General features: G+C 47.0%; 1 protein-coding gene across 1 annotated transcript; it reads right to left on the reverse strand.

Moving 5' to 3' along the window:
• Positions 1-23,508: 23,508 nt before the first annotated feature.
• FOXI2 (forkhead box I2) lies at positions 23,509-26,778 on the reverse strand. Its single transcript, XM_055793708.1, has 2 exons — positions 26,207-26,778; positions 23,509-26,123 (listed from the first exon to the last, which is right to left on the reverse strand). Exons 1-2 carry the CDS (start codon positions 26,655-26,657, stop codon positions 25,933-25,935), a joined length of 642 nt encoding a protein of 213 aa, XP_055649683.1. The 5' UTR covers positions 26,658-26,778; the 3' UTR covers positions 23,509-25,932.
• Positions 26,779-27,150: the final 372 nt, after the last annotated feature.

The raw sequence follows: 27,150 nt of genomic DNA on the forward strand, positions 1-27,150 counted from the left end.
AAGGTTCTTAAAATAGTGCTTACTGAAGCATGATGTCAGAAAACTTTCTAAGCTAAGTCACCAAGATTTATAGAGCCCCTGACTCCAAGGTTAGCTTCCCTCCTCCTGCCCATTCCTGAGATATGTTTTACCCTCTGGTGCCAGGTATGAAATTATACCATCTGTGGAGAAACTAGTATTTCAGCCCATGTGGGAAACATTTGGACAAGTGTACTTTCTGAAAGCAAAGAAAACATTTTAAGACCCACAAGTATTTTGCCTCGGGAAATTTCCTCTTAATCTTCATGCTGACACCTCTCTCAGACACTTCTCAGCACTTCAAACCATACAGGAGGCCAGCAGCAACTATTCCCAAGGTATTTAGTTTCTCCCCACAGATTTTTGCAACGATTATGTGACTTCAGATCTGAAAGGCTGCTCTTCTCCTGGAATGACAGGTAATTGAATGGCTGTGCAGTAAGGGGCTGAACAAAGATGTTCCTTCCAAACCAGCTACTTTCCCCCCTCCCCACCAAAGACAAGAAGTGCTTCTTACGTGAAAATGGGGTACAATTCACAGCTTATCTTTTTAAAATCTTAAAAGAATACATTTCATAACGAAGTATAATGGCAGATTTGGATTAGATGCAATTAAGAAATACAGCAAAGATCACCTTGGGTATCTCGTGACAAAGCGTGTTAACAAAACGGAGCAATGCTTGGAGGAAAAGTGGCTTTGGGGATGACACCAGCCACAGCCCCTGGCACGGGGTTATACCCAGAGGCAAGGGGGCATCTCTGCAGGAACATGGGTGGGGGGGTGGCATCTCTGCGGGAACACACATCTGCTGTTGCTGTTCAGCCCCTTCCCACCAGATAAACACTTTCAGGTGTTGCAGATGCTACATCTGCATGTTCCCCGAGACAAACTCCATTCTCTTCATATTGGCATCCAAAAGAAATGTCTACTTATGCACACAGAAGAAAGCAGAGTCCCTCAAAAACCTTTTAGTTAAGTAAATGACAAAGTCCCCAAACTTCTTTACCAAAATGTTACTATCTGCACTGTAGCATGAAATCAGTGCTGGGAGCAAGGAGCCAGGCCAGGGGGGTTACCCCACTCTCCAGCATCCCTGCCCTTCGTGCCCAACCAGGCTCGGGTTTGGTTTGTCTGGTCCTCCCTCCTTGCAGGCGGGCGCTCCATTGCTGGAGCCAGTTCCAGATGTTGTGCCCCGCATGGGGAGGCAGCTCGGTGTGTCGGCAATCATTTCAGGACCATTACAGCAGCCTGCCAGAGGTGTGCAGGCTGCAGTTATGCAGGTGTACAGCTGTGCCAACAGCGTGGCACGTGCATTGCTCCAGCAGGGCTCTGGCCATCTTCTCCAGGCAGGCAGGGCTCACACACCCTGGAAATGCTTTGGCGCAAGGCAGTAACTTTATTTAGTGTGCTAAAACATCACTTGTATTGTTCCTGGCCCTTATTTCAGCTGTACTCTAAGTGTGCAATGTTTGTGTTTTCTCACATCTCTCTTTTGTGCACGTTCGGGTCTTGGGGAGGGAAGGTGGGATTTAGCATCCCAAGGCTGTGAAGTCCCTGCCGGGCTGCCTGCGTTTCTGGATGGGTAGTAGAGAGTACTGGAGCTGGAAACACTGGCCCAGAACCATGCCTGATTAGCACTGGGCTTTTTATGAAGAACATTATTATAGCTGACAGCACAAGACAAATCACAGCACTTCTAAGAAATCAGCATATAAATTCATTGCAGTTATATAAGGTGGCAGATCTCTCATAACAGAATGGGAATGTATTGTGAATTTCAATTAATTTGTTTGAAACTCTGAGCCATTTAAACCCCTTTTCAAATTTTCATTCACCCTGGCTTTAACTAATTCCATGCAGCATTTTATGTCAAGATTAGCTACTTCCATGCTCCTCTCAGGTGGGGCATGGGAAGGACACTGCTGTCACAGCCCACAGACATCTGCAGACTGCTACTTGCTCTCAGCTTTCTACCTGTGAAATAAAACAAATTCTGGGGTCATGACAAATCTGGATTCACTTATAAGAGAATTACCCAGGAGTGGAAGCTTTATTGAAGTAACCATAAAAATATTTCCAAAATGGAAATTAAAAAGAAAAAAGAAAAAAACAATCTCATTTAAATCACTATCTGTAAGTGGGAATTGTTTCAAACAGGACTTTCCAGCCCTCTAAAACAGATTTAATTTCTAGATTGGTAAAGAATCATCTCCATCTATTCTGAAACTCACTTTAGCAGCTGAATTAAAAGATCAAACAAATTATTTTGGAGCATTGTAGTATTTTTTGATAGAATGAAGTAAGGTCCTGAACTCAGTATCAATGCATTACTTTCAGTAGGCAGACAATCAGAGAAATCTGTTATTTTTTTTTTTTTCTCATCAGTACCAAAACTCCTAATTTCTAAGGAAACTGGAAAACCAGAAGGTAGAGTAAGTCTCTGGGTAGAGGTAAATAAATGACAGTTGTTTATGACCACTTTCCAGCTCTTTCACCTTGGCTCTACCCATGTTATCAATAGTTTTAAGCATCAAGTGACTCCTGTCTCAGAAAAGAAATAAGGTAAGGAGCTGCAACAAGTGATCACATGCTAGTGCACATGTAGGAGCAAGAGAAGGCAGGGGCAGCTGCCTGCTTGCCGAGCTGGGCTGAGGTTGGTACCCACGTGTCAGGGTCAGCACCGAAGTCCTTGTGGCTGTACAGCCAGTTTGGCTTCCGAAAACAGCAAGTGTAAACCTGGACATGGGATAAGAAAACACTCAGAACACCTGCTATCAAAGAAACGGTGTAGCATGGAGATGGGGCTGTGAGCGAGGAGTGAAACCCACACACACGGTACACTTGCTCAGTAGTCGTCAGATCTCCAATTATTTTCCAGATCTCCCCTCACTTTCCTTCTTCGGTGCCTCATTAGAGGCACTTCAGAGGCTTTTCAGGCCATTCTGCTGTTCCATCTCATAACAGCATCTTAGTCACAGGCAGTGAAGGACAATGGGTTGACCTCAGTCCAGGAGAACCACAACTGATATACTGAAGCGTTGCTGGAGCTACTCAAGGGTTTCAATCCATTGCTGCTATTTCCATGCCCCACAAGTTACAAGGTATAGAGGAGTTATGTTTTGCTTGAACAGAGGTGGTTTTCCATTGCACTGGGAATGGGTGTGAGAGTTCAGAAAAGGATTTAGGAGAAGGCTTTCCTCCATCTCCTGCTGAGCTCCATGCCCAGCTGCATGGAATGGCCTCCGGGGCAGTCAGTACCCGAGACCATCTCTCCCCACTCGTTGTCTCTGGGAGCAGCAGCTGGTGGGCACGCCGCTCCTTTCTTCTACAAAGGACCCCACGGACAGGCAAGACCTGCCCAGCGCTGGGTGGCAACTGAGACAGACCTCTGGCTCTCAGCAGAATCCTCCTGCCCCCCTATCATCTCATACCTCCCCCAGGATCCGAGCCATCCCAGTCCTTTTCATGGTTACACAAAAATGTCTGGGGACTTCAGCGCTCACAGAGCTAACCCACCAACCTCCTTCCCAGATTTTTTTGTCTTGGCAGCAACTGCAACAATTCATGCCGCAACAGGTAAGCCGAAGAGGTTCAGCAGCTTCAAATCCAAATCAGCGCTCGGCACTGTGGAAAAGCAGGTTTTCATTTTAGGACTGTGCTACCTGTTGAAGCTTCGTTAAGGTCAGTTCTGTTGACCAAATGTAGCTGTCTGATGCCATCTGATTTACTCTGGGTATCGGGCATCCACCCGGGGATAGCAGACGTGATGTAGGATGTAAAGGAAACCCACGGGTCCAGACCACGCTGGAGGTCACCACGGTGAAATGCTGCTGGGCATCCATGCTCAGCTGGGCGAGCTGAGCCCTGGGAGCCCACACACACATTGACAGCCCCCCTGGGCTGAAGCAAAACAAACCAAATTCTCCCTCTCAGGTGCTGAGCCTCAGCCAGTGATCTCTTTTCCATGGAAAATCAGGACCCCAGAAGCAGAAAAAGGAAAGTAACATTTTGGTGGTGTGCACAGCACTGTGAACTCCCCTGCAGTTTGTGATGTTTCTACATTTTGATGCCTGGGCCATAGGTGAAATGGCAGCACCACACTGTTACTCTGGATGGATTCTATTGACAGCAAAGAGTCAGAAGCTGTTTCAGTTGTTACCTAGGGAGGGAACACAGGTGTCTGGATGGCTTTTACAGCTGTGGAAAATACCCGAACAAGAATTTTATGTCTCCATGTTTACAGCAAGTGATGCCTTTAGAGCATATGGAATGCTAGAACCCGTTCTTGCTTGGGGCTGGCAGGAGCACCTCAGAGACAGCAGTTGTGGTTCCTCCCACCAGCTTTCTGCTATGACCAGCCAGTCACAATAGAGGGTACAGGGCAAAACTTGTCAAGCTTAGAACTGATTTACAGAGTCCAGAAGTTAAAGCATGCGAGATACAACTCAATGCAAGCAGTGGTGGCACGAGAGAGAAGGCACGAGCAGATGCCAAAGCTGCACCGTGCCACTTGGCCACGGACATGCCGTGTGGACATGGCAGCTGGGCTGCACTCGAGCACAGTGAAACAAAAACAATCACAGAACCTTTTAGGTTGGAAGAGACCTTTAAGACCATAAAGTCCGACTGTTAAAATTTAAATATGGTGCTAAAATAATATATCTTATGCCTAATTTGCTTTTTGAGGATCTTTCAGAAAGGATACGTGTTACCTGAAGGGCCCTTTTATTAGCCTTTTTTGTTTATTAGGCTTTTTTTTGTCTTAAGCTATAAGACATCAGTGTCAGTATTTCATTACCTTGGCGCAAGTACATTTAAATGCAGCATCTTATTTTGACAAGGAGGAAAAAAAAACCCAAACAACCGTTTACATCACACTATCAATAAGGAAATAGTGCCACAGGACATTTTTAATCAAATACCAGTATACATCAGGCAAGACAGACTTCAAGCTTTAGATCATTCCAGAGAACCATGCAGTAAGACAAGATGACATGATTTTGCCAAAAAAAAATTCAGCTATGATATTTTTAGGGGAACCTGGACCTCACTAGAGGCTCTGCAATGGGCGGCACACAGTCTCTTAATAGGGCTTTCTTTTATTCCGCACAATCTGTGATAACGTATACCTTGACACATTGTTTTCATGGTGACAGTAAGTTGGCATTTGTTCAGTTGACAGTTTAAACGACTGAGGCGCAGATGCAGTCTAAGGTGACTCACAAATACCTTCTTTTAAAATCTGAAATATGAGGTGCTATTGACTGTCTCACTGAACAATTTTTAAAAGCTTGCTCAAGTTTAAAGAGAAATCCAAGAATGAGATGAACCAGTGGGAAAGCAAAGTGGTGGGTGGTGTTTGGGTTTTTTTGTTGGGTTTGGTTTTGGGTTGTTTGTTGGTTTTTTTTCTTTGGGTGTGTGTGTGTGTGTTTGTTTTTTTGTTGGGATTTTAGTTGGTTTTTTTATTTTTTGTAATTAACCTTCTCCCTACAGACAACTGGAGCAGGATCACTACAACTGAAGGCAAGCTGGAGTTTTTTGGAATGCAATTAAAGGAGCATCCTTTCCATGCAGGGGGGGAAGAGCAACAGCTTCTGCTCTGGTCCTCCTAAAAAGGCTCCTGTCCCCAGTAAAAGCACAGAAATAATACCAGTCCGTCATGTTGTTTGGGCAAAAGGTAGTATTGCCCGGTCATGACTGACCAATGGCAAGAAGTTTGGTGAAAACCACTTACAAAATCTTGAATTAGAAGATGTTTAGCTCGTTGCAAAATCAGCTCTTAGCACTGCCTTGCAAAGCAGAGAGCAATCTCTTCACATCCCTTCACCCCCACAAGCTGTTAAGTGATAGATGGGCTTCCCTGGCAGCCAGTGGAAATTAGAGTTCAACATTTTATAGCTAGTCCCTGACAGCCAGCGGGTGCTATTTTATATGTTATTTGACTATTCCGTACACACAATGCTCAGGTCTTTCCTCCCAGAAGTACTTTTTCAGAGAAAGACCACGATCCTGATTTATTCCTAGGGCAGTGGCAAACCACCCAGCAGAATTACTCACAGGGTAAGTTGCAGTATTATTAGAATTCATTAAAAGCCCAGCAAACAAATTTGGCTGCCCCTACAGAGCGGGGCAAACTCAGAGCCTGAATCAGGTCGCAGGCAGACGGGCAGGCAGCTGCCTGCAGTGTACCATCACAGTTCTCCAGCTGTGAGCTCCTGAGCTAACCAGTGGAAAAGAATATATTTCAACATCCTTCTGGAGACGGTATTATAAAGGTTTTATGATAAATAAAACATAGTAAATTAATTTTTTATGGCCCTGAGCCTCCATAGCATTCTAGGCATTTCATAAGCAACATTAGAACCATAACACATACAGCAAAAAGCACAGGGAAACAGAGGAACACTAAATATTTAACATTTTATCTCTGGGTCTTGCCAAAAACATGTTCAAGTCTTATCAAGATGTCTTTGCACTTGGTTTTAGGCCAATTTATTACCTTGCAAGAGAAGACCAGGTATGCAAGGTGGAGAGGCTGCACCACACACGTACGTGCTTTCTTCAGACAAAACCTACACCCCAGAGAGGATGAGGATGCTCAGGAGGAAACCGGGGTGAAGGCATAACCCTCTGTGATCTTTATGTCTTACACACAAACATCACCTGTTACATGCAGAGAGCTATTCAGTTCCCCTCCAGCTCCCCATAAGAAATAACCTTTTGTGAGTGGCCCACAAAACCTCACTTTGGGCCCTGGGTTACAGCTAAAACCTGTCAGTAAATATCAGGTTGGCAGAAGCTCAGGAAGGCAGAAGGCAACGTGCCCTGGCGGCACGCACAGTGAGGAACACGTGGGGGGCCCATGTGCTGGTGGCTATTGAGAGCCCAGGAGCCCTGGACCCTTCCCCCAGGGGCAGGGGAAACTGCACAGGGCTGTGGGCACATCGGGGACCTTCTGGCTTTAGCGGAGCTTGGATCCAGATCCAGAGTGCATGTCTTTAAACCTTTTGTGAAGCAGAAACCAGGTTCAAATCGCCATTCTCCAGAACATCCCTTCCAGCTATTGAAGCAAGGCCAACAGAAATGCAGGAGTAATTACCCACATAAAACCCCAACAATGCATGTAATTTCATTAAGATTTTGAGAAGATTCAAGCACTGCACGAGAAGAGCATTTTCAAGTTGATAATACTTCCTACTCCTGCTTTCAAATTATTTACGAAATAAAGCTGGACAATCCTACAATTGCTGTTAAAACAACAAACATCTTTTAAAGCCTTTTGAAATATTCATAGCAAGTGAAATTCTTATGCTTGGAAGAATAATTTAAGTTAAGCCTTCATAAAAAGGGCTGGGCACTGCAGCAGCCAAGCAGCCTTGGTGGGTTTTCACCTCAGGAGTACAGGTCAAGAGAACACCAGATGGAAAAGCAGAAGGAGAAGGGGCAGTCAGAGGAATACATTTCTAAACCAGCCTCTACAGGGTTTCTAATCCAAAAGGCTTCACGAATTACAAGATTAATTTATAGACAGTGGAAGGTTTTAATGAGAACTTCATAGCACTTTCCTTTTACTTATTCCTCATAGCAGCTTTCACTGACAACCCAAACATTTCCATAATATAAAAATGACTTGGAGAGACACAATCACATGACGCCCAAAGTCAAGGTTTAACGGAAATAAATAATTCACAATAAAATAGTGCGCTAGCAAGCCTACCTCTGATGCCACTATTTTAGATTCTTGGTCCTGGTTGGAAGGTTGAAATAAACATAACTCCCTGCTTATTCTGTGCCGAGAATTGTACATTGAATATTCAGAAAAGTGCATTGACTCACTTAACTGTTGTTTTGCTCATCACTCACTAATGAAAAGCTTTTCAAACAGGGAAAGAAAGACAATTTAAATACAATATGCATATACTTATCTTCCCTTTTCCAGCTCTGACTCCTGCAGCGAGGCTCTGCACTCTAAAATAAGCTGGTTTCTTTGCAAGACTGTTCCACCAGGACTGTAGGAGCAGAAAACCAGCCACGTGCCACAGCTGCCATTGCTCCGAGTGAGGAGCTGAGGGAGAAGCAGGAGGCACCATCTGACTATTTAGCAGCTCTTATTGCTTGATTGACAAAGTCAGATCTGGGAGGGGGGGAACGGCAATTAGAGCTGGTGTCCCAGCAGGTGGTGACAGGCTCAGGTAACTGTTGGTTAGACCAGGGCAAAGGACACCAAAACAGAATGAATCACAGCTGGCCCTGTGGCTAGGGCATACCCTTGTGCATAATTAGGTGAATCCTGTGGGCTCTACCAGCTAATAAATAAAAATAAATAAATAAAAATAAAATAATAAAAAAAAATCAAACCCAAGCCACTGTTGTTCTTGCCAAAAAAAGAAACATGAAGCACAAACTTCATGCCCCACCACCGGTGGGTGGACGGATTCACAGCCGGCAGATTTTTGAGAGGACTTTCTCAGCTGAAGTTTGACCTCAGACACCCTCTTTTTAGGACTTTTTCATTTTGAACATTTACTCCAGAATTCTGATAGTGCTGGAAACCTAAAAAATAAAAGAAATGTGTCAGAAAGACAAGTGAGATGTACTAGACCAGATCTGAGGAGATTTTAACCTTTACCTGTAACGGGACTGGTGACCTGGTCAGTCCTCTTTAAACTTGCGGCATGCTGTGTACATGTCGAAGAGGTGTGGATGTAGTTACACATATGTAACTCTGGAGTTCAGTTGATTTAAGGATAAATCTTTGGCTGGGTGGTTGTTGCAAAACAATTTGTGCAGGCCCCTGCTCTAAAAGGATCAGGAATGGCTTTTGTTTCTATAAATACTTTGTACCACTCCACTTGAATTTGCTCAGAATCTGGCTTCTTGCTGATGCCTGCCAATTCCCACTTACTTTTAATTTTGAATTTGCTTGCTTCCCCCCCCCTCCCCGCCTTTTTTTTTTTTTTTTTTTCCTAACCAGTTGCTCTTATTACCTTCTGGTTATACAGTTTTGGAAGCAGCTTGGTGGATGGGGTTGGCTTTGCTGGACGTAGCAAAGTGTTTACTGCCAAGAAAACTTCCAGCCGTCAGGAAGGCAAAGCTGAGAACAACCGGTGTCTGTCCCTGCTCACAGGTGCTGCTGGAGGGGACCGAGGTGTGATGGAGAGCAGCTGGAGCACAGTGACACGGGGCCCCGTCTCATTGTTTGGAAGGTTACAACCACAGGGTCTAGGGGCAAGATTTTATTAAGAGCATGAAGTTATTAAAAAGAAAAAAAAAAGTTTTACTAGTTAAGTGCTTTGGCATGTTTAAGGGTAGAGGACAAGGCATTTACTGAGCAAGGAAGAAGTAATGAGGTGTGATGTATGATATTTGTAATAAAAATTCCTACTTCAAAGTATACATTTTTCACTTGTGATCTGTAAAGTCCACTTCCTCCTATTTTACTTCTTTATTTTACACTCATTGCAAGCCCAAATTGTTCATCCCACAGATTCTTTGCAGGGAAATGGATACAACTTACCCCTTGGCTGTGACTCTGCTGTCTTTACACAAGGGATGACAGGCACTTCTTCACCCTCTCCCCCACCTGAATCCCCCTACACGTTCTTGCCATGAGATGATCTCTGGCGGAGGGAGCTGAGGGTCAGCAGTGCCCAGCTGCACAATGTGCCCGGGCTGCTGGCACGGGGCTTGATCCTCCTTCCTCCGCTGCTCTTCTGCACTGTAGTGTGCCAAGTCCAACCCAAAATTGTCAAAACGGGCTCCCTGAAGAGACCTCCCCTCCTGGAGCCTAAATAAACGCAAGCAGACTGGGTCGTTGGGGTGGAAGACCCCTGAGATACCTTCAAGAGCGTAAAACATTGCACAGGCAGCTATATGTGCTGAGCCTGGAGAAATAAATATGCCCTGGTGCATAACGTTCTGTGAGAAGCAGTGAACTTGTGCAGGGGATGCCTGCTTTCCAAAACCTAGGCACAGTGAGCTGTGCTGAGCTCTGATTTATGCAATATTCCAGCGTTCACTTAAGGTGAGTGCAACTTCAGATCTCTCCCAGCACAAGTAAACACAAACTAGATTGTGTCGCTATACCCAGAGTATGAAAATCCAACCTGAGGAGCCAGGCAGTAATTTATCCTTTGCGGACAGCATAGGCTATTAGAGAAAGCAGCGTATGTGGAAGGGTGGTGTTGGGTTTAATTAACGGTGCAAAGGCAAGAAGCTAATTTTACTCCCAAGTATGGTCATTAGAAGTCTTTGATGTATGTAATTTATCCACAGCAATCGCTGACATGTGCTTATGGAGATAACTCAATGAAGCATCATTTTATCAGTGCCAATGGGATGCTTTCAAGGACAATATTTGTTTTAAAATGAGAAGCTGCTGCCTTGATGGAAAATAATGATTCTGAAAGGCAAAAGCCAGCAAGCGATCTCCGAAAATAAGGTAAAAGCATGGTTGTCCTCCAGAAGGCCACAAGAAATTTTCCTTTAGCAGTCTGTCATCCTCAGCCAGACACCAGGAAAGTCTGAGATTTCAGCCTCTCTGACACTGCCCATCATGAAGATATATTAAACTGCAGGAACAAGACGCTTAGAGGGCAGAGGTAATCCCAAGCATCTCGTCTCAACCTCAACAACGAGCATAATTCTGCTGTTGAGATGAACCCTATTCAAAACACGGGCAGAGCAGGACTGTTTCTTAAAAATCCATGTCAAATACGCCATTTAAATACTTAAAAATACTTCCAACAGAAAAGGAAATGTGAAACTGTGAATCCCTGTAACCACAAAGGCTCAGCCTTGAACACTCTTCTCACAAAGTTGTATTCCCAAAAGTTTGTTCCCCGAACAAGACTTTAGCATCAGTTAAAAACAAATTCAAAGTATTATAGCTGAGGGAAAGAAAAAGATAACATTAAGATGAACACAAGTCTTTTGCGTCACTAGACTTCTGTTCTGAATCACTGCATAATGCACAAGCTCCTTTGGCAGACACATCCCACCCCTGTGTTTGCACCAAGCAGAGTACAGCAGCATCGTGCATGGTACGAAACACTTACAAAATAATTATTTACTCCACATTAAAACAATTCCTAAAGGCACAGTAATTTTATATATATGTACTGCAAGGCATGCAGTTAAAAAAACAAAACAAAACAAAACAAACAAAAAAAACCCCTCAAAACCAACAACAGGTAAAGTTAATAACTTTATTTCTATTGCCAGAAATTCCCTGACAACCTACTTGTGCTGACATTACTGGAGACAAATCCTGGGTCTCACCCTCACCTCAGCTTTCCCACATGTGAAATCTTAACTCAGGAAAGAGAATTAAACCCAATTTTCTAGCTAGGTCTAAAAACAACCGGACGCTAACATCCTCTGGGGAAAGGGAAAGTTAATTGACAGTGTATTACCTTGAGAGTGTCTTTCCGAAGCCCTGGAGGTGCCAGCCAAAGCCACTAGTGCCTCATTTACACCGACAGTCCTCTCGACTCTGCTGTCCCCTGCCTTCATCTCCAGGGCAGAAGGAGTCAGCTCCTCATTATATATTTGTATTTTTTCAGAGCTTTTTCATTCTGTTGCTTTCCAATCCCTTTCATTAAGAGTACTTAATGAAATACTTATTGCATTAAGAATTCCATCCTTGCTGCTGGATAATTTTTCTTCCACAAAAATACATCAAGATCAAAATGATGTTACACCCCTAATGGGACCACCCTTGTACCACAGCTACTAATCAGCCTTTGGCTGACTTTATATTTTTTAACAGCCAGATGAATTATTTTCAGTGCCTCCTCTCTACTCCCAGTGCTCTATTTTCCTTCTTTTTTCCTTTCTTTTTTTCTCTGCCCCCACCCCCACCCACCCCCTGCCTCCAAGTTTGAAGAAACCCATGTAACTCTCTGCTTCTAGGTTCCTGAATTTTGAGTTCACTGATACCTACCAGAAATATCTTCTGGGCAAGACATAGTCATTCACGTCTCTCGAAAGAAGGGCTTTGCCTTAAGAGACGTGACACAGAAGACCTAAATCTCAGTGGCAGTGGCTTGGCACTGCTGTGGGCACAGCAGCGAGGGACAGTCATCTGAGCAACTTGAGTCAGTGAAATATAAATGCAATGAAACGTATCTAGGATTTCAAGAGGCATTCCAGTCTCCTACATCACATCATCTAGCTGATCAGAAGGCAGAAGGAGCGAATATAATTTTTACCTGTATTTCTTTATGAGGTGAATTAACGAGTTTCTGGTGTCATTTGCAGTGAGAAATATGGAGAGTGCGTATTATTTTCAGGATCTCAAGAGTGTGAGAAAATTTCAGAAGCATGAAATATCTCACCCCTTTAGCAAACCCTTTTGTTCGGTTATTTTATAGGCAGCAAGAGAAAACTGTTGGAACTTACTCTGAAAATTGATGACTACTGGTAAAAGATATCGTAATGATTTGGGTCACTTTGAATTTATAAAAGTCCTCATTGTACTCTTGGCTATTAACTGTTTCCAGAATACAGCATTATAAGTGTCAAACCTGAATGATGTGTGATGCATTTAGCTAACCTCTGACTCAAAAAGTATCCGTCTGTAAGGTTACACGCCGGTGAGAAGTGCAGGTACCTGGTGGGGTGTCCTGGGCAGGAGGAGAGGCAGCGTTGCTGCTCCTGGCACCCCAGCATGGGGCCGAGGTTAAGGCTCTGCAGCCTTCCCCAGCACTTTGGATATTTGAAAATACAAAATCATTTTCAACTTTCCAAGACATAGGTGGGAAACTCTGGAGAAGCACATGATTTTTCCTACGCTTGGAAAAAAGGAAACCACGAATTACAGGGTCTGGGTCAAACTTCAATATGGAGTGAAAAATCTCATACTGATGGAAAGTCTCTCCCCTGCTCGGAGGAGCCCTCCAGCCTCCCGAGAGGCACCACCAGGGCTCCGAGGGCACCACGTGGCTGATACTTGGTAGATTCCCAGCATGGAAATCAACTTTCCAGTCCCGACCAACTTGAAATGCCTGCTGTCTAGGGTCTGAAGACTGTTTGGCCCCTCTCAGGTGGACCACCACAAAACCCTCAAGAAGTCCTTAGTTCACGGCCCCTTTCAAGCTCCAGTCTGTGATTACAACCTGCACTTCCTCAGTGATGGTGTTGCTACTAAGCCCTTACACCACACCACCCCCAGCTCTGTGTGTTTTTCTGGAGTTACACACACTTCTGTCTCAGTCAGCAGTTTAATCTGAAATACTTCTGAGATGACTGCCCCACTCAGGGATCGCTGATGATAGGCAGGAGCTGCACCACCACCACCTATCCACCCCTCTCTGCTCTCCCAGCAGCCAGAAGTCCACCCTGGCTGGCAGGGGAATCCATGCAGGTCAGCGCCGAGCATCCCAAATCTGTTTCTCCTTTGTCGCCGAGATGACATGTTGATGATGAGGACAAAAGTGCTTTTAACACTAATTACAGTGGGTACAGTTTACTCTTTCCAGCACAAGAGATTCTGCCATCTCTAGAGAAGCACCCAGTTTGAAACGGAGCGATGTTAGAAATGATCTAATGCCTCATGAACTCAGCTGCTCGCAGCTTTTGGCACTTGGGCTACGACACCAATTAGTTTCATCACGATGAGCCCAAATTGTTAGCTGCACATAGAATACAACCCAGGTAAGCCATTGGCAGCCGTGTCTGGGTTCCATCCTGCCAGCTGGGAGGGCCCTGTGCAGTGCCTCTGCACCAGGGACTGCTCTGCCAAAGCACCAGTATAGACCAGTACCCTTCCTGTGTCTCTGGCTGTGCTCTGGCACTACTTAACTTTATAGACGTAGTCAATATGTGCTCCATGTTTTATCTGCTTTCATTTCCTCCATTATCTGGACTGTGCAAGTATTATTTTAAAGGCAAAAGAGTTATTACATGGAAGATGGTGAGTCGGAAGGGCAATGTGGATGGGAATATAACCAGTGCTCCAGTAAATATGCAAGGATAAATGGAAACTGGGATATAATACTAGATCAATTTATCTATCTTTGTTAAGGTAACTTGTTTCCTTCTCGAAAAATACAATAGATCTATCTATGCTTCATCACTCCGTTGTAACATGAAAAATGAATTGAGAAAATGAGAAATGAGTACAAGAATTAGAAAATATTTCAAGATGTTTCAGGCTGAAAGGGACACAAAGCGCACATCACGCTGGAGGGGAGGGGGAGGCACCCCAGGACCCCCCCAGCATGGCACTGCGTAGGGGCCAGCTATTGACATTTGCTGTTCCCATGTTATCTAGAAGGAGAAGGGCCAAACACCAAGCACAAAAAGGGCGAAATGTAACTTTACAAAGCCAGTGTTTTCATATTCAGCACAGCGCAATTATTTTGGTAACCAAACCTGAAGGGAGGGGGGTATCAACTTTTACAGAAAATGCCAACTGCAGCACCTAGGAGAACAGCAAGCTTGTTTTAGGGGAAAAGACTTCCATTCTGATGAAAGCCAAAATACCGGAGGGGGAGAACTATCTAACCGAAGGAAAATTTTGTCCTAGCAGAAGAAAGAAATGTTCCAATATAGATATAACTGAATTTACATCAGAAAATGGAGGAATGTTTATAACGATCAGAAGGACTGAAATAATGAAACTGGGTGTGAGAAAGGAAGGAACCAGTTTTAAGGTGGATGTTAGTGAGCTGGTGACCAGGAGTAGCTGTCTGCACGTCCCTGGGCAAGAGGTACCGTGCCAGAAGAACACTACAACTCTGAACCAAAAGGGTTTAAATGATTTAAATTTCTTGCAGTGCTTCACAGGGAAGAGTGAAGAAGGGATGAAGTGGATGTGATCTGGCCATCTAACTGGATTCATCGGAGTATTTTGTTTCATCTTCTATCTGTAACGCAGTCAGATTATACTTAATTAAAAATTCATCCATGGGAAGAGCAGCTGAGACTTAATCTCACCACTTGAAGGACCAGCTCCAGCTTTTATATTTTTCCTCACCTCAATTAAACTTTGCTTACTCATTATTTTTTAGAAAGCGCCCTCTCACTCCCAATTACATATCAGCTTAACGATTTCTGTGTCTTCCTGGCAAGATCTGACTAAACCCCAAAAGCACTGCCTCTCCTACAAAACAAACACATTCTGCCTCTGTAATTGGGGAAATAGGACCTTTCAAACACAAAGCCTGGGCTGCCAAGCGTTTTTGGAGGAAATCCTACAGGCAAACGCCGGGATGAAGCTTCTTCTCCTTGTCCGTGCACGGCTGGAGTGAGCTGAGAGGCTCCTGCTCCTGGCTGCATCCTGGCTTTGTTGTGTCCTAAGTGGCTTTGGACCTCTTCCTTCATCAAACGCATCAGTGGAATATAACTTTATTGTGACTTCATATAGGACAGGCATAATAAGCCTAAACATCTTTGCAGGACTGGGCAAAGCAGGATGTGGCAGGAATCGAGATGCGAGGCAGGAATTATCCCCAGAGAACAGAAAATCTGCTGAGTTGCATCTCAAACGAGTACTGAAATTCAAGCATCATGGAAAAAAGCAGGGAAAAGTTCAGTTGAAAATGCATGTAGAGTGACTTGGCCAGTCTGGCCCAAGGTGTCCAGGTCTGCAGCTCCTCCACTGCCCCCCAGAAAATGACTGCTATTGCCTCCAAGGCTGGCAGCACCGTCCTCTGCTGCCACGCCGCCCCCCAGAGCCACAGCCTCCTGCGGCAGGGCTGGGGCAGTGCCAGGGATGCTGGTTAGGGTTGCAGAGAGCCATCGGGCGCAGTGGCCGGGCGATGCATGTCACCGGCTCTTAGCGGGGCGAGGACCGGCTTTTCCTCCCTGCAGCAGCGAGGCTTTGCCCTCGTGCCCAGCACACTGCCAGGGACCGTGCAAACAACAAGGGGCTCTCCCAGAGCCCGCTCAGCCTTTGCTTTCCTCCTCGAGGCTCCCAGACAAATTTTAAGTAACAGGTGTCTAAAAAAATCCTCCCGATTAACAAGCTAAGGGTCGTTTCTCTGTAGACCCCTCTCAAGGACTAAGCGGCAATGACAAAAGTCTTTTTTCAGCTCTATGCTTGTTGTCACAGGCTCGTGGCTGGGAGATGGGAGGAAGAAGGAATTTACTACGCGGGAAGCTAATTGTAGTAATTAGTTGTTGAAAAAGGGAATATTGCATTAAAGTATCAAAATTTGTGACTAATGTATCGTTATGAAACAAAGCTTTATACCGTACAAGCAGAAACTTGACTCGCAGTGTTAATGAGCCATACCTTAGCGCTACAGAAAAAAAGTCGCTTTTTTTCTGTATCCTTAATACCGCTTTTTCTGAGAGCTGAAAAGAAATGTTAGCATCAGTCAGCCACTTATACCTTTCCATTTAAATTTAGATGGATAAAACCCACAACTGATGTAGTTTTTAAAGACGTGTAATTATTAAAAGTTACATACCTTATGAAAAGAGATTTGTGTGTTTAAAGCAAAGATTAAGGTTGCATCCGATTCTTTAAAATATCCTATTATTTGGAATAATTGCACTTTCTGTCCCGGCAATCTGACCACTTTTCCTCTGTACTCATGGCTTGGGCTCGACATCTCGAAGAAACCCTTTGCACAGCTAAAGACAAAGCAGTACTTTAATGTATTACGTGCAGTCCCCACGAGGTGACATTAGTGCCGGGATATAGAAAAGTTAAGCGTGTGCTTGCCCTGTGCTCAGGGACAGGGGCTGCAGTCTGCTGACATGGCAGGGCTAGAATTAGCGCTCCACCGCGCCGTCATAAACTGGGAGCAAGCTGCACGGTGTGGGAAGCTGTCCTGTTTCAGACGCTAGCCTGGTGCAGTACTGGTGCTGTAAGGTACCAGGGTAAATTCTTCATTTTCCACTTGCTGCTGGGCAATTCTGCCATTTTAGAACTTGAAAACTCAGTATTGCCTCCTCACTCGAGCAACGGCTCCTGTGCTGAAGGGGAGGGATGCACCATGTCACCAAAGAAAAGAACCCAGTGGCAAGAAATGGTGTCAAATGGGCAAGTGGGCACTCGGACAGTTTGGGGTGATACTGGCGCGTTCCCAGGGTGGCTTAGCAGGGCAGGGCAGGGCAGCACAGCACTCAGTTCCCACGGCAAATACACATTAATACCGCTTCAGGCTGGGTCTAGGGCACAACCTTGTCAGTACCTTCGTTAACGACCTTGTCTCGCAAAGTGGAAGCACACTGCCTGACCGGTGTGCGGGGAGGTGCAGGGCAGCAGGGAGGCAGGAGGGAGCCCTCCTCTCCGAGGAAAGGGGCACACGGCGAGTTCCTTGACGGGATGTGGAGGATGTTGATGTGTGAGAGAGACCTGAGGTCCAGGGTCAACTGGATGGTGCCTGTGGACCAGGAGGAAAGGAAATCTCCAAACCTGTTTGCAAGGCCAATGGACATAGTAGTATTGACACCAGCCCTCACCTGGGATGTCCTTCATGGTGCAGGTATGGAGAGCTTTGGCTGGACCATGAGCAAAGGCACAGCTGTGGGTGAACAGATGAGTTTAGGTTATTAAGAGTTTAATAACCTAAAATCAGAAGAGTTTAGGCTATTAACCTTCATGGCAGAGTTTCTGCTGCCTTGCATGTGCCTTTCTATTAATGAATTTTGACAAATGAAGGGCAAGTTTTCTTTATCGTGATATAATTTAAGGAGACCTGGGCAAGCAGTTTGCTGGAGCCCACACTCATACTGGCCTTTTACTGTCAGCAGACTTTACTTCTGCTTGTATAGATTTTTCTTTAGAAGGGGAGATTACCTGACAATGTCTTCTCCTTTACTGCGGTCTTGCCAATGGCTAGTACTTGAGAGCTGAAGAAAAAAGGAAGCATTAATTCAGTAACAGCCACTACCCACAAGGAAAGCGCTGAGCGCTCTAGCAAGCCAGCAGAAATGGAGGTGACCGCTGCTTGGGTCATGCCTTGTTAACCTGCTTGCATTGAAGGGGGGTTGAAGCTTTCTTCTGTGAGTTTTTGTCATGGGTTCCAGTTTTTGTGATGAGTCCAATGCACCCACTCACAATATAAGCTCAGTCAGGGAAACACTTAAAGCAACTCCTTGACTTTAAATAATGAAATCTAACTGCTTCAGTGGGAATTAAATTAAGCACATGCTATTCTTAATACATGTGATTTTCTGAACAATTTTTTCCTCTAAAAAATGGATCAAACCTCTCCTGTAAGGTTGTATGTAGCAGGTAGTAAGAAACTGTGATTACCTGGCTTCCCATCGTAAATCAACAGCTTTAAAACCCTTTTTTTCATGTATTGTATCTTAACAAACCATGAGGTGCTTAATTATAGAAACCAAAGTGGGAAAAAGAAATGTAAGGGAATGCCATCAGCCCCAGCAAGTTTACAAGGGGAACCTGGAGGGCCAGGCTATGTAATTAAAAAAAAAAAAAGAAAAAAAGCAAAAAAAAGAAAGCCTGTAGTTTAAAATTGCTCATATGAATCTGAAACCTTCCATTAAAGTATTAAAACTCTTCCTTCTTAAGGCTGTTTCCCTCTTCATTGCAAGCCCAACCGATGTGCCCCAAGGCTTATCAGGGCAAAAGGGTTCCCAGCCAGCAGCCCGGGGTAATTCCCGGCGGCCGGAGCGGCTCTGGGGCAGGTGTGCAGTTAATGGGTGCCTTGGGCAGCCCCGGCCACTTGAGCAGAGAGCAGGCAGAAGTCAAACATGACATGATAAATGGCTTTGTCCAAAAACTGAGTGCAAGCCAAAACCTACAGGGTCTAAGAAAAAAGCAAACACAGGCTGAACTGAGGAATCAATTTATCGAGAATTCTCCCTGAAAGTAAGCCTCCTCCTCGGTAATAGTCTGTGAATCTCAGCACGGATACATACATTTTTGTCCAAACACAGCTATTACAGTGCCAGAAAAGACACTTACAGGAAGGATATTTTTGCCCCAAACAGCTTTCCTGAGTATATTTTTGTTTGCTTTTTGGATGGTGCTTTTCTTTCAGAAACTATGAAGGAAAAAGTGAGTGAAGCCGAGCTGTCCATTCTTCTTGCTCCTATTTTACATGTTACAAGATAGCAACTGAGCAAATCCCTTTGCAGAATGCTCGCCTACACACTTGGGCACCGTAAAGAACTTTAAATAGATATTAATTACATTCAGTCCTTAGAAAATGGTCTTAATGTAAATGAGAAGCTCCAGGGTAGAGTTTTAAGACAATTTATAAAATTCCTGATCAGTTAAAAGTTACTGATCAGTTAAAAGTTACACAAAACATTTTAAGGAAAAAGAAAAACCAAACCAACCAGCATCTAGACATGAACAGCAAACAACTAACTTTATTTTACAAAGTCATGACTAACACAGCATAGAGTCTATGCTGATCATCTGTGGTGAAGTGATCGGATAGCCATGGTAGTGACCAACTGTCCAGCAGCTGAAATGGTTTTGTGCATTGGCTTTTCTTAGTCTGAAGAAAAATTAATGAGTTCATCTTAACAAAATGATAGAAAACTCATAAGCCTAAAATGTCTTTGGACTCAGCATGAGCAGCGACACCTTGCAAGCTGAGCTCATAATGAAAATAAAATAAATCGTATCAGTTCTATCAAACCCTGATAGTCATAAATGAACTAAGCTGTTAACAAAGAAAATAGTATGAAATCTTACAGCAAACTCAGCAGTAATTACCCTAACACAAAACAATTAAAAAAAATAATTCTTCTGCCTGGTTATACAGGTAATAAAGAAGCATTTTCCTTAAAAAAAAAAATATTAAAAAATCATAGCTAAGTTGTCAGTTTGAAAGAAAAAAAGTCAGTTTGATCTTGTGAAAAGAACAGATTAATCCTTTTCAGTAGGTATGAGTAGGGCACTGTAAATGCTGCTGCTGCAGGCAGGATGAGTCTGTAGCCCCTATTACAGCCATACGATCTTAAAGCCAATACCAGTCAGCGCTCTTATTATAATTCAGTTTTTCCACTACTTCATTACAGCATTTCCCCTCTGCCACCCCCACTTTTGCAACACCTAATGCAGCACTTACTGGAACTGGTGCCCTCCAAAACTTGTGTCTCTCTTTTTGAGTCAGCACATGGTATTATTCAGAGCAACTCAGCATCTCCAGTATCCCCTGCCTAACGGTGGGACAGACAGCTGGCCTTGGCAAATTTGGGTGCCCACACGAAATCCCATCCCTGAGTGTCCAGAGCAGGGACAAGCACCCCGCGTTCACACAGGGGGTTGTTCCCTTGCACTGTTTAAGAGGCATTTCTTGCTGTCCCTGCAGAGCGTTACTCCCCCTGCAAAAGCGGTACAATCCAGGCTCATCATCGGGGAGATGCTCGGGGCTGGGATGCAGTTGCTGCACTGGATGTCTCCTGGGAGCGCAGGGAGAGGGGCTGGTGGTGTGCAAATCTGTACGTGCAGAAGCAGAAGCAGCGTCTGGTCCCTGGGTCCTCCCAGGACACGGAGTCAGCATGAGCCCGGGGAAGCAGAGTCAGTGGACAGAGATGAATTGCTACAGGTTACAAGATGATGTTCACATCTAACCTGCTTTCACTATATATTTGCCCACGTAATTTTTCTCTGGTGCTACCAGAAGTAGAAGCACCATCTCCTGCAGTGTGAATTTCTATACCACCAGCTGAAAAGGATGAGTCTCCTGTTATTTTTACATAATGAGTACACAAGCCTTGCTTTCCCTTCAGCCCTTGCCTTATTGACTCCAAGGCAGTGACTAGAATGTGGAAACTTGGCTTACGTATTGATTTTACCCATACAGTATAGCTATATAAAATTTGATAATCCCTGCTCTATACTGCCAATAAAACCCCTGGGAAGCAACGCTGTAATAGAGTAAAGCAGGGGGAAATCATAATGCTTAGCAAGGATGAACTGCACGCAAGTATCAGAGCTGATGGAAAATTGAATAAAAAATAGAAAGAAGTTTGATTTATCACATCCTGTTTGCATTTATTATGGACTCCTCCAATGTAATAATCACTCTAAAAATCGATAATTATTGCTTTTGCAATTAGATTAAAATATCACTAGGACTAAAACATACGGAATTAAACCTAGTAAAATAATTCACAGACTAATTTCTTAAGAAATGAAAACTCCATCTCTCCTTTCCAGCTACTGTCTGTCTTCCCCTGCTTAGCCAGCGAGACTCGCAGGGACAGACGGCATGTGTTTTTGGGAACTCGCCATCAGACCTTTCCATTCCTCCAAGTTAATTCAGCAGACACCCCACAGGCACTGTTTGCACGCAACTAAAATCCCCTGCACCCTTATGAGCCAGAGGTCATTATGCACTCCACAAGCTTTGTCCAACCCTTTTCGTGAGGAAAAACTGCCAGGGATGATAAGCAAGCGATGCATGGTTGTTCTTTGTGAAGCCAACTATTGTCTGCTAAGAGTAGAGGCGAGCCCTCCAAACTAGCTTGGCTTCAGACCTGAAGCTGAGCTCAAACCGCAGTCCAACAATTAAATATTCAGCACATTAACTGCTAACCCACCAGCCATGGCGTAACCTTGCAAGCAGTACATCACTGCCTGGACCCAAAAAAATGATTTACGATTATATGACAGTCCCTTCTCTTTCTTATATGGACCAACACATTGCTCTAGGGTGAAGGAATCACGGCTTTTTTTATCTTTTTGAACTCTCAGTGGATAAAGAAACAGTCTATTTCCTTAATTCCATAGGTTTATCCTTGAATAATGAACCAAGGCTGTTGTTATTTGTTGCCAGTGCTACAACAGCCCGTGTAAAAAGCACAGTGTAGAAAGTGGAGGTACCATATTTCCCAAACTCTTCCATAATGTATTACCCTAAGTCCAATTCTCCAGTGTGTCCTGGCTGAAATGAACCATGAACACAATTTCTTGCTCTGTCTGGGTACTCCCTCAACTAGTGAAACCTTTTCCATCCTACCTCCAGTTTGTTGTGGGGAAAATGGAGAAAAGATGCTGTTGCCTTGATGTGACACCTATCCCTGAAGAATTAACACTGCAGTGGGCACCAAGTTGCTCTAAACTTCAGCAAGGGGTAGATTTCTAACATTCCCAAGATCAGGAGATATCAGAAATTGCATCTAACTGCAAGAGCATCCTGTATGCTTACTCATGTTAGACTTCTCACCACTTATGCACAAACTTTATGCCATTCCACACTTTGACCACCCTCACCACGTAGCTGAGGCTATCGGCTAAGGTGCACCTTGAGCTTTTTTGTCTGCAGAGATGGGTCACTGGGCATGCATTGGCCTCTATTTGCATTTAGCAGTCCCTTGCTCTCATTTCACCATTTCCTGGGCTGGCATTCCTCCTTCCGCACTGAAGCGGGCTCCCACCACCAGGTCCAGACCCACTGTGCCCACATTTGCGCTTATTTTCTTTCCCAGACCCAGAGGAACTCCTGTGGTCGTTTGTTTTTTTTTTTTCAGACCAAGTCTGGTCATTTGGCTATTGCATAGGATCACTTTGATTATACAGTGAGTTTGAGAAGATGGGGAGAATAAGAAAACGGTGTCAGAAGCTTTAGCTCACACAAACGTGTGGTGGGAAATCATCCAGCCTGTGTGTCACGGCAGGGAGTGTGTCAGGCTGCTGTGGCACCACACACCTCGGGACACTCCAGCTGTGTTAACTTTCCAAGTGAAAAAGCTCAGCTCCTCAGCCCTTCTGCATTGCCAACGTGGACAGGTTCCTTAGGAGACTCGTCCAAGTTCCTGAGTCGGCTCCTTGCCTGCGGGCCCCCAGAGAAGAGCCCACCTTACCTCACAGCTTAGGGCAGGAGCTTGGGGAAACTGCTCTCAGCTTACATGCAAACACTTGAAGTATCTTCTGCCACACTCAGATCTGCTGCAGTCACAATGCGGCTGCAAGGAGAAATAACTCGGGGAGATGCACGCAGAGGTGACCTGCCATATTCAGCAGCGGGGCCTGGGAAAGGCAGCTGTGGGGCCACCAGTCTCCATCAGTTCAGTTTATAGAAAGCCAGTGAAGCTCGAGGAGCCCTGGGATCCCCTTCAGGATGCCCTGCAGCCAGTCCCTCCTGGCAGCAGTAAGGACAGGGCGTGACTGGAAAGCAGCAGCCAGGTCATTTGCTCAGTGGTCTCTGATTCCCTACGTCGTGACTCACCCCAAACCCCCAGGAACAACCCGTCTCACCTTCCCGCAGCCATGCCCAGCGGGGACGAGCGTGGAGCTTGGGGGGCAGTGCAACGGCAAGGCTGCAGCCCGGCGTGTCCCCACACTGCTCAGGGCTGAGGCTGGCATGGCTCAGCAAGGCAGCCACGGGTTGCCAGTCTCCAGAGTTTGCGCTCTGAGGACTAGACGAGACCGTTTCTGGGCTTCCATTGGAGTCTGGCCCAAGCAAGGCTGGACCACATCCCATCCCAGCATCCCACCCCCCTTTTTCACTGAAGTCTGCAGCTGCCCAGTTAGCCCAAAGACTTGTTACCTGATGCAGCTCTTCCATCAAGGGTGTTTTTGCTTAGAGGGATTGCAACTTCTCTGCTCCAATTAGACCAATTTATTTTAAAAAATGCTCCTTTCCGATACACAAAAATAGAATTACAACAGAAGCACAAGGAAATACAAATCATGTCCTCCAAGTACACATTGAATCACCACCTGAAATGGTCCCTGAAGAAAAGTTCTGGCAATGCAGTGTGGTCCTTTCGCTGAGCTATCCATGGCCTTCCCCAATTCAGGACCCAGCTGAGCTGCTAAGACCATGCTGGGAAAGCCTGAAGCACCTGCAGCCATGGGTAGTTTCTCCTTTTTGCATTTTCAGGGTCCTACAATGGCATACTGCCCCAGGGCAAACAGTCTCAAGGTGAAAATACAGAGCGCAGCCCATATGGTTGGATCCAGAACTTTGTATCCTGAAGCAAAAGAAAATGTGGGTTGAGTGAAATAATTTCTTTCCCAGCCCTGAGGTCAAGGTCTTCACCGTGTCTTGGGAAGTGTCCTCCAGATCCACCAGGGCGAGTTTCTCCATCCTTCCTATTTAAGAGTGTGTGCCCAGTCCTGGGCAAATGAATTTAACAGTCCAAAGGCAGCTTTTAAAAATTTGAATGCCAACTGAAACATGTGGTTATTTTCACCAACAAATTAATCAAGCCCCCTTTTTTTTTTTTGCTAACGATACAAGGCTATCCGCCCTCTTCACTCTCTACCTGCCCTGCTCACCCCAACCTTCAGCCACCTGGAAAAAAAGCAGCTTAAAACACAACTCATTGCAAAAATAACTTCCCCTGCACCCTTTAATGTTGTAGCTAACAGTTGCCCTGCTGAAACAAGAGCTTGAAACCTTGAACAGGTTTCTATGCACTTTAAGAAGGAAATGGGTTGCAATTTAAAAGTCTTCTTGCTCGATAGCCCTGGAAAATAACAATACAAAGAGATTCTGTCTGAAATATTTTTAAAAGCCACTTCAGAACAGTGATTTTTCTCGTATAAAAAATGATTTTTTCTTGTATGAAGCTTTTTCTGAAATAGGAGATTAATAAAAAAAAGACATTTGTCTAAATAAACCTACACAGGTTATTGGCTGACAAGTTCACTTGGCTTTTTCCTTCACTCCAGGTCTACTGAAATGGGATATTTGTAGAACAGATACTTTATAATACTATTTATTACATTTTGGGCAAGGAAAACTTTGCTTGTGCAGCTGATTCTTCCCCTCCATTGGGGACTTGCACCCCTGACACATTTTACATTCTTAATTTGTTTTATGTGGGTTTTTTTTCAACCTTGCTTTATAGTTCCATTATAATGCACAAAACTCTGTTCGGAGTTGTTTTCTTGTAAACACCACTTTCAGGTTTTTATTTAAGAAAGCTGTATTTTTGTCATAAGTGAGGAAGAGCTGGCTGGAGACAGCCCAAAAGGAGAGGCAACAGATTATATAGTTAACAATTCCATTTTCTTCAAACTCACGGACCTTCAGAAAACGACTGGAAAGCAAAAAGCAGGGAATGGGCACCAGGCATTACTAAGCAAGCAGGGGTGGCCCAAACCCCTCTCATTTAAAAAAATTAATAAAATGCCCGAACATATCTGCCATGGCTGCAGCCCACTGGTGCCACGCTGCGCTTTTCCAAAGCTTCACAAAACAGGTAGAACCCACACACGTGTGCGGCTGCCGTGGTTCAGCCGGCAAAGTTCTTACCAAGGGAGAAGCAGCAGGTGCCCCGGCAAGCCGGCAGGTGCCTGGATTGAGCACCCCAGGCTGCAGCGGGACACCCGCTCCACGGGCCACCCGCTCCCCACCGGCGATCGCCAAGGCGGTGAGCAATTAAAGAGCTCCTCAGCGGGGATCCGGCTTAATTTTGGACGCTCGATTAAATCTGAAATTCTTCGTACAAATTATCATCAGCTTTGCAGGCTGACACAAAGATGATCTTGTGTGTTTGGACAAAAAGAAGGGGGTTTATTTAGAGACGCTGCAGAGGATGGCGGGGCTGGGTGCCCCGCATGCCAGCGCGGTACCCCCTGGGAGCGGGTCCTGGGGGGTGAGGGGACATCCCTCTGTCCCTCCCTGCATCCCGGGCTCCTGGCACCTCTGGGGGGTGCGGGCTGCGGACCCGGCCCCCGCCAGCCCCGACCCAGCCGGCAGGGCCGCGGGGGGCAGGAGCCCCGCACCCGGCCCGGGCCCGCTGGGTGCTGCGGGGCGCTCTGCCGGGCCGTCGCGGGGCGGGGGACCAGGCCGCCCACCGGCCCGGCTGGCGGTGAGGGCCTTTCCGAGGTTTCGGTGGGAAGCGGCGGCGGAGGGGGGAGGGAGTGCAGCACCCGCGGGCGGCCCCGACGGCCTCGCCCGGCCCCCCGCGCCCCCCCCTCGGTCCCGCCAGGCGCTGTACCAGCACGTACACGTCGGCGCTGCGAAGGGGCTCCGCTCCGGTGAGGCCGGTGCAGCGCGGCGGGGCCGGGGCCGCGCTCACGCCTGGGCCCCGGCGCGACCGTAGAGGGGGGCGGCAGCGGCGGGGCAGGGCGGCCGCGGGCCCCCGCCGCTCCCCCCGGCGCCCTCGGCCGCGCCGGCCTCGGCCCGTCGCTTCCTCCGCCGCCTGAAGTTGCCGTTATCGAACATCTTCTCGCAGTTGGGGTCCAGCGTCCAGTAGCTGCCTTTGCCTGCGGAGACAGCGACCGCCCGCGCGTTGGCCTCCGCGCCCCGCGGGACCTCCGCGCCCCCCCCCCCCCCCCCAGCCCCTTACCCGGGTCGTCCTCGCCCCGCGGGACCTTCTTGAAGCAGTCGTTGAGGGAGAGGTTGTGGCGGATGGAGTTCTGCCAGCCCGCCTTGCTGCGCCTGTAGAAGGGGAAGTTCTCGGCCACGTACTGGTAGATCTGGCTGAGCGTGCGGCGCCGGCCCGGCGCGCTGTGGATGGCCATGGCGATCAGCGCCGAGTACGAGTAGGGCGGCCGGGCCGGGCGCGGGCACTCCTGCGGCGGGGGCAGCGCCGGCCAGCGCCGCTCCGCGCCCGCGGAGCCCGGCGGGCAGGGGGCTGCGGGCAGGCAGGGCGCGGCGGGGCCGCCGAGCCACAGGTAGGGGTTGGCGGCGGGCGGCGGCCGGGGCCGGCCCGGCGGGTAGATGCCGGGGCACGCCGCCGCGTCCAGCAGCTCCCGGGCGTGGGCCGGCGGCTGGGCGGGCGGCCCGAAGGCGTGCATGCTCGGGCGGCCAGCCCCGGCGGCAGCGCGCCGCTACGCGCCCGCCCGCTTAAATAGCGCCCGCGGCCCCGCGGCCCCGCGCCCGCCGCCGGCGGAGGAGCGGGGCGGGCCCCCCCGGCCGGCCGGGCCGCCCCCGCCCCACGCGTGTCCGCGCCCCGCCGCGGGCAGCGCCCCCCGGAGCCAGCCCGCCCCGAGCCCCGCGGGGGGCACGGCCGCGCCCCCGCCTTCCCACCCAACCCCCCCCCCCCCCCGCCCCGGAAAAGTCTCCGGGACAAACCGTGAGAATTCGGGAACGGCGGGGCGGCGAGAGGACCGGCGGTACCTCCTGCTCCGGCCCCCAGCCCGAGCGCGGGATCCCAGCGGCCGCGGGAGCCGTGTCCTGGCGCAGGGAACCCACCCGCTGGTCGGGAAAAGTGGAAAAAGGTGCCGGAATCCTCCCTCCAGCCCCTGGGGGCTGGGGCAAAGAGGGCGTTTCCAGCTGTGCCCAGATGTT

Source organism: Falco peregrinus, chromosome 1, assembly GCF_023634155.1.
Source record: "Falco peregrinus isolate bFalPer1 chromosome 1, bFalPer1.pri, whole genome shotgun sequence".
NCBI lineage: Eukaryota > Metazoa > Chordata > Aves > Falconiformes > Falconidae > Falco > Falco peregrinus.